The sequence below is a fragment of the Lineus longissimus genome, chromosome 7 (genome assembly GCF_910592395.1).
Source record: "Lineus longissimus chromosome 7, tnLinLong1.2, whole genome shotgun sequence".
Taxonomy (NCBI): Eukaryota; Metazoa; Nemertea; class Pilidiophora; order Heteronemertea; family Lineidae; genus Lineus; species Lineus longissimus.
This window is the reverse complement of record NC_088314.1, coordinates 7409758-7417791: the sequence shown is the minus strand read 5'-3', so window position 1 is coordinate 7417791 and position 8034 is coordinate 7409758. Positions and strand designations below refer to the sequence as shown.

The 8034-nt window shown below is 39.7% G+C and overlaps 1 protein-coding gene across 2 annotated transcripts; it reads right to left on the bottom strand.

Moving 5' to 3' along the window:
* Positions 1 to 339: 339 nt before the first annotated feature.
* On the bottom strand, positions 340 to 7164 carry LOC135491309 (transmembrane protein adipocyte-associated 1 homolog). Of its 2 annotated transcripts, none has more exons than XM_064777085.1 (10): positions 7093 to 7164; positions 6096 to 6290; positions 5669 to 5801; positions 5317 to 5406; positions 4872 to 4944; positions 4213 to 4409; positions 3839 to 3899; positions 3593 to 3695; positions 3143 to 3223; positions 340 to 2662 (listed from the first exon to the last, which is right to left on the bottom strand). In XM_064777085.1, the coding sequence occupies exons 2-10, from the start codon at positions 6266 to 6268 to the stop codon at positions 2395 to 2397; spliced, it is 1179 nt and encodes a 392-aa protein (XP_064633155.1). In that variant the 5' UTR covers positions 6269 to 6290; positions 7093 to 7164; the 3' UTR covers positions 340 to 2394. The 2 variants fall into 2 exon arrangements, with proteins under 2 accessions (XP_064633155.1, XP_064633156.1); XM_064777086.1 differs by lacking the exon at positions 7093 to 7164 and adding an exon at positions 6679 to 6776.
* Positions 7165 to 8034: the final 870 nt, after the last annotated feature.

Below are 8034 nucleotides of genomic sequence, written 5' to 3'. Positions count from 1 at the left end.
GTCCTCGGCAAGATTTGAAGCTGCGAGAAAAGGCACTGATCACTTATTGTAGATTGTGAAATTCATTGCTCCACTCCTGAATTGGTTATGAATAGGTGTTTTTAAATTGCTTGGCCATAGGCCTGATAATTTCAGTGGTCTTCCAAGATGTTTGACCTTTCAAGAAATCTCTTGCCAAAATGTTTGTATTGGCTGGGACAAAGTGACAATCCGTCAGGACTGGTGCTACCGTGTCCGATTCGTAGGAGCGGTGACTGACAGGTGTGTCTCAGTTTGATTGTGAATGTCTTCGTTAGCTTACCAGTGTGGAAGCCAAAAATTCTCAAATAAGAGTTAATATACCATCAAACACATTTTATTCTGCAAGGAATAGCTTCTACATGTATATTAGCCAAAAAATAAGAAATACAATGCAACCTCACTATAACAAACTTTCCGGGATCCAAACAAAATGTTTATAGCGAGGAGCTTGTTACAAAGATGAAACACATAGTAACATACAAACACATGTACCGATCTCTAAGGTGTTCATGTCCGAGAGTTATGACGAACAAATTGTGCTTTAAATTGTAAAAACTTGTTTTTCGTTTATATTGTGTGTCACTCGAGTCATACAATAAAAATGACAAAAGACCCAAACAGAAACAAGTGTACAGAATACCGGTTATCAAACATGCTCACAGCAAAATGTTATGCTTTACACCATAAATGTACATGCTCTCCGAATATAATCTACAGAAATGGTATGGTATACAGTCCCCATTTCACAGGAATAAGCTGTGTCAAGAGCTTGATGATAAGCTGTGACATTGAAATATATATGGTACACAGGATATTACTGCAGGTTTTAGGGCTTTCAATTCCCTAGTGTGCTTATTTTAGCCAGATTTCATCGATTGGTGCATTTTTTAATGATAAAACCATTAAGTAAAACATTTGCAGCCACCTAAAGGTCAAGATTGTACGCCCATCTAGCAAAAATATTGAGCTCCTTTCTGAGTGCCACTTCCCACCCCACTAAACTAGAATGCAGCCTTGGTTATATCATGCCGTAAGAATCTCCGCGATCAAAACACATCCTGAAATGTGCCTCAAGTAACTGAACTGATCCAAAAGCAGATTTGGAAATGAAAACCCACCCTGAACACAGTAGGGCAGAGACATGTATTCATCCACGACCGGAAGGGTGGCACAGTCACATAGAGCTTATCAAAATGTCAAGTTGTGGTAAATACATGGCTGGGATGGACCAAAGTGGAATTAATTCTCAATCTGTGGTAGATTCTTAATCTACAGAGTCAGGCCATCACAGAAATATGCTTTTTGATAATACATTTAAGAAAATGTGGTCTCACTGGTCAGTTTAGAACTTGTATTTTGACAGGGCCATATCAATGCGCCAGTGACGTTTTGATGGATATGGTGTACGGAAATCTTTTTTTTCTCAGGCAATCGGTATTGGAATGTTTTTAAACTTTATTATGCTATTGGCAAAGGGTTCTTCTTGACACATATAAAATTTTGTGCAGATTGATTGGTCCAAGGTGTACTTTTTTTAACCAAAACTTATGCACAACATTGTACACGTAATGTACACAGGTTTTAATAGAGGGCTCTGGCCAGTACTTCCACAGTATGCTCTTGCCTGAGATTTTGAAATATAATGCTACAAATTCTTTTTGGAATGTTCCCTTTGGAATTGATTGTAAAGACTGCAATCTGAAAATACGTGGAGACAATGTTTAGAGTACGACTCTCAAACCTGACAATAGCTCAAGACCCCAAACTCAAAACTGAATACCTGGTCCCTACCGCATATACATGAACTATGCCAGCGATTCATCCAGAACAAGCCAACTTGATGGGTATGATACCAAAGTCCTAAAATGATCCTGTTTGATGGTGTGAAGAATGAATTGTGGCATACTTCTGATGGCGGCATTTGCAAAGTCTTCAATATGTCGCTTTACACTGGACCGATTTTCATAAAACAAAGAGTGAAATATTCCTTTTACAGTATGCCAACACATAAAAATTATTATTCAGGTGTATTTATTTAAAACATTAAAGAATTTTAACACTCTTTGATTCAAAATTAGCAGTTGGCAGAGGTCAAAACAAGTTTGCTAGATTTTGTATCTAGTTCTGCATGCACAATGACAAGTAACCAAGGCAACCAAACAGTATTCATATGCATTACTATCCGGATACATAAGCTATAAATTTTGTCCAACCTTCTGTTGATCATTGCGCTTATTCAAAGTTCTCAAAAACTATTGATAGAAAGCACAATTTTGCACAGTACTATATAAGTCACAGACAATACATTAACAACAAAAGTTTTGCTGTTTCAGTCCTCAGATAAATAAGCGATTTGTCCACAAAGCGTCACTGTTACGTATTCAAATGGCGCTCCACAGTATCAGGCACCTGCAAACTACTGAAATAATTATTGCTGAAACTGAGATCGGTGGGCGTGTTTATCGAATGATACAGCGGATTTAAGCTGTCGAATGGTGTACTATTGTAGTTACTCCCAGACCCAGTAGCTTCTGAGTCTGCCTTTCCGGATCCAGATGTTTGGTGCGGCATGTTCACATCTTCCTCAACTGATTCGTCCACTTGCGCTTTGTATGAAAACAATATACTCGGCTGTACAACTCTGAAACATAAAAATAACGTCACAATTTAAATTTCTCCGGGTATGGTTACAAAGCGATCACTCAAAAGAATTCCATTCCAAAATCTAGAACCTGGCTTCGATTAAAAATTTCACCCCATTCGTATTACAAATTATTTGCTTCATTTATGAAAATACATGGCACGCAGAAATTTTTGCAGAAGAAAATAGGCAAGAGCCAACTGGTGGTATCTTGGTCACTAAAATGTCCTATTACGGAACTCTGACAGGTTTGACTTGGAAAAAACTCTTGTATTGTACAAGTGTAAATAGTACCAATGTACTGTGAGGCAGTAAAGACACCTGGAGCCTTCACATTACTTACCCTGGCTCACTTTGTCCCTGCATCTATAGTACTTCTCACCTTACTTCAGAGGTGGTCACCTGTACATGGACGTGATGTTTGTACATGTAACCTACTCTAAGTTGAGTGCGAAGAACAGTAAGTCTACATTTACTTACTTGAAGAAGTCTTTGAGGAATGTAAGATAAACAAGTGGAGCGAAACACGTGAAGTAGAGATACGTCGTTGCGTCGACCACACTGGAAGATAACAAGCACATCATAAAATGACAATCAATTTATACTGAACATTAACAAGCATCTCAGGTCCAGGTCAAATGGCTTTAGTTCTCAATAGAGCACTCTACATTATCAAGGCACTTCTTGATTCAATGCAGACAACAGCTAGATCTGTAGTGGACAGAGCTGCAACAATACTACAAGAATAGTTTCTAAATACTGAAAGTTGCCATTCCCACGAATCACCATAACGTGTCCAACCAACTTGTCTAAAATGTTGCGATTCAAAAGCAAATTGAGAACAACATACACTTAAGTGTTGTCACAAAACTCATGAGCGACCAAGATTTGGAGCAAATGACAAAATAGAAATAGAAGAAAAGAGCTTACCACATGCCATTGTATTCTCGATAGTAGAGCAGCCCACTGCCAATCGACTGGGCCAAGTTCAGCACAGCCAACAATGCTGCGTAATAGTAGAACGACTTCTTCGCTGAAAACAAACACGAAGAGGTTTGTTTAATGCAGTTATAGCTCTATAAACAATATTGGGTAATTTGTAACATAAGGTAGGAGAACTTACAAACTGGAGACCCTGGAGTAAATTGAACAAAATCTGAGATTGAAAAAACTTACTTGGCATGGAGAATCTGTCAGCAAGCTTTGTACATGGTAAAATAGTGATTATGGCATACGCCTGAAACAAAAAACAGACAAAATATCGATTTAAATGTCATTTATTACTAATTAAGTGCTTGTAAATGTTTGCCGTTTACTCCAGCTTTGCCTCTTATAATTATATCAAGAGGCCTCCCTCACAATGTGTCAGCCAAATAATTCCCTTACACACCAAAACATAGAGAACATAGGAAAATAAATTGCACTGTGAAGGAATTCAGGCGCTCCGGAGACCGGCAGCAATCAGAGAGGTTCCTAGTTTCTGAGGGAGTGGGCATTTCTAGGACCCCCTAGCTCCAGCCTGTAGTCCCCCATTTAGATATTTCACTTACCACAGAGAAGAAGACAGACGTGGCAAACCAAAACAGCATGCCACCGTGTCCGAACAAATCAAATTCTGTGTTGAGGTTATTGTAAATAGTGTCTTTGTGTACGAACTCCAGGGTTCCTTGCGTGACGGAGTAGGCTAGTGCGATAAAGGACGTCACTAGAAGGACCCATCGGATGCTAGTCTGACTGTCTAGGTGACCTGCAAGTACAATTATGCATTCGTGTAAATAATCATCAACACACTTTATCAGGAATAGTTTGTGTTGACGGAGTTATTTTGCTGCATATTTGGTGTTGCTTGCTAGAACACTACCTAGAGACATTCTTTTTGTTCACCATCCCGAAGGAACTACGGGTAATGTTCGCTTCTTCGACTGGAGAAACCTACAATAACGCTGATTTCATTGGATGTCGACAAGGGGAGGAATCTGTTATAAGCTACTGTTCTTTCTCACTTTTAAGTGGGCTCTTTTGCTTGATATTTGGTTCAAGGAACCGTGGTTTTACATCACACCCAAGAATAGGCAAAATCAAGTATAGTTAGTGACTTTCTCAAGATCACAAATGATGTGTCAGCATTAGTACGGTACCCAAGATTATGCAATTGGACACTCAATGTTCTCCATTATCGATTTCTCACAGCAGTGGGAACTGAACTTACCAAATGCCAGGCCAAAAATGATGACAGATAATTCTGTGGCCAGCAGAAAGAACCTCAGCACCAACCAAAGCACCTGAATGTAAATATGAAACCATTTAGATGATTAATTAGTCGTACAGTAGTCCACTCACTCTTCACAGTAACCTTCTTTCCAAATGGGTCGGCCTCTCCTTAGTCATGGGCTTGCAACAAGAAGAAAACCTGTGTTCATGTTCTAATACATTCAAGGACTAAGATCTTCAAGCTTCAGGGGTCCAAATTCATGTAGCTCTGATGTGCTTCTTGCCAAAATTTACCTGTGAATGTTTACCCTTAATTGTTCAAGATGAGAACTGCCCACCGAGAGTAAACTTCACTAGTGCTCCCCCCTCGGCTTTTTCTCATGACACTCCTCCTCTGCTAAGAGAACAAGAAAGGAAGAGGGCACCGACAAGAATGAGCATACCTTATCAGTTATATCTCCAGCTGGTACATAAGCATTGACAGTCATTGAGACAATCGACCTTAACACGCTGATAATTGCAACAGCACATACCTGCAAATGACAGAAAATGTAATAGCAAGAAAACTAAACGAACCAGAGGGGAAATATTAGTGGCTAGTTTCAGTATACAAATTACTTAACAAACTTCCACAATTTTTAAGTACAGATCCTGCTCATGGACTGGCAGGGTTACAAAGGCGACGAGTTGGACTAGAATTTGCTGTACTTGGAGATGAGTTATACTTGGCGACCCTGCCTCATTAAATCCAGTGATTTACCATTTGCACCCTACTTTTACATTCCAAATACCTACCAAGCCGTAAAAAGCTGTGAAGATTGGACTACTTGTGTTTCTGAGTTTCGCAAATGCCGAGCGGCACTTGTAGATGATAAAGAGAAGGAAGAGCAGGTTCGGAATCAGTATAATCAGATCCCAGATTCTCACTCTGAAAAAGCAATATTCAGTAGAAAACCCAGCACAGAAGTCGAACCTCTCTAATAACGACACCCTGGGGACTGAGAAGTGGTGTCCTTAATGGAGAGGTGTCTTGATTAGCAAGGTCAAATTTAATGGAAACAACCAATTGGGACTAAACCTATTCTCCTTAATAGAGAGGTTTCCGCTACTGCCAAAGGGTTGATAATGGCAATAAATCCACAAGGACTAACATTTTCAAGATAACTGATTACAACAATAAGGTGTAGTCAATTCTAAAAACTAATGAATTCTTATACGATACCTTGATTTGAGAATTTCTGCGTAGAGTATCCATACACATGGCGGATCAACAAGAGGCACCTGTGTTGTATCGTTGGAATTTTCAATGATATTTGACATATTATCAGGATATGGCGGTGTGGCCATGTCGTGATATGGTATTGGCACGATATGGTTGCTACCTTTCACCGGCATTGTAGTAGCGCCTATTCAGAAGCTGGGAATGGAAGAAAGACATTAATAACATACAGAATCATTCCGGATGTTCTAATATTTTGTGTTAAATAGCGATTGCCTTTTTTGCACTGCTGCTGGCCATCCATTACTGTAGGCCTGTTCCGTAGCCATAGGCCCGGGGTAAGGGTACATGGTATCGCCATCGGTTGGTGGAGGGATACCCAGTTTCGACCATACCCTTGTTTACAAATAAAGACTCGTCTTCAGGAAGAAGGCTAATTAAGTCATGTTCATTGTGCGGCATGGTTTAATTTCACTACCTACTTAAACACAAGGCCTGTTTGAAATTGACCAAGGCCTAAATAGTGTCCAGGCCATGTCAGACACCAAGTCCATATCAAGCCCTGTACATTTAATTGGATGTTTACCTGTGGTCGGGGACAAGAATTTGCTTATTAAATTATATCAAACAAAGGGAAGGGTAGGCCTATATCGCCTACATAAACTGGGGGATTCAATATCTGTGGTTATAGTAAATGTTCAGGCCCACAATGGCCTGATTGTGTTAATGCTGTGATCAATAGATCATGACATACATAGGCTCTTCATCATCACACCAACATATCCATTTCACATCATGTCATGTGATGCAAATTAGATAAAACTCAGTAGGCCAAGTACTCACTACTGGTATGGTACTTAGGCCTACTGAATGAATGAACCCACATGAAACATACTCATCTATTCTTTAAACGGATAACCAAAGACTTTGCTTTTGGTGTATATTGCAAGATTAAACAATAAAGGTTACTGTTGATCATAAATATAACGACAATATTTACCAGTTAGCGAAGAAACGTCTGGTTGATTTCGAGAGAAAGAATATGACATTTTGTTTACACAGAAGTTGTCGCTGTCGTTAACGGTACAGTCGTCCTGAATCCTGAATCCATTGGGGCCGTCAAATTCTCAACGTGGCGGGAAATCAACCACGACCACGTGTCAAACACGGAGACGAATTACATCACGCATTGCGCATTTAACCCATTTATTTCGGATCAACGTGCGTCTCTACCAAAATAGCAGAAACGTCAACTTCTTCTTATCATTAGGTCAATTTTTATCGATATGAAAGCAGACAGCAGGGGCTGCGTGTTCTGATAATGTCATTATTGGCACACATTTTCGGATTCCCAACTTCAAGGAAACTGTCCTCTCATATCAGACACAAGAATCTCCGTTAAGAATTCCCATCTTGGAAGAGACTGTCCTCCAAAACATGAGACACGGGAATCAAAGGCGTTTTTGGCGGGAAGAATTTTTGCGGCGCTTCCACGTGGCCAAGTTGGTGTTTTTTTTGTTGAAATCAAGTAAATATCTGGCAGTATGATGAACCAAACGGCACCTAACTGGTGTCTTTAGAAAGGGAACTTCATCAGCAATCCAGTCAAATAGATAATGAGTCAATTCTAATTCTATGGAACACAATAACACCAAAAAAGGACATTGTCAATGAAATCTAGATCATCTTTAGGCGGCATTCTGTAGGCATGGCGTTGCCAGTTGAGTCGCTCCGTATATTTATCCCTTCTGAGTTTATATTGTAACGAGGGATTGATGGGTGAAAAGTCGGTTTTTTGAAGTTCCGCAGGAAATCGGCGGGCACATGAAGTCAGTAATTTCTTTTTTCTGCTTCGTTAGTCCTTCATCATTGAAATATTTAGAGGTGGAATATATTGAAAACAACTGGTGCCAGGATGTCCAGACTAGAAAACCTATAAGCA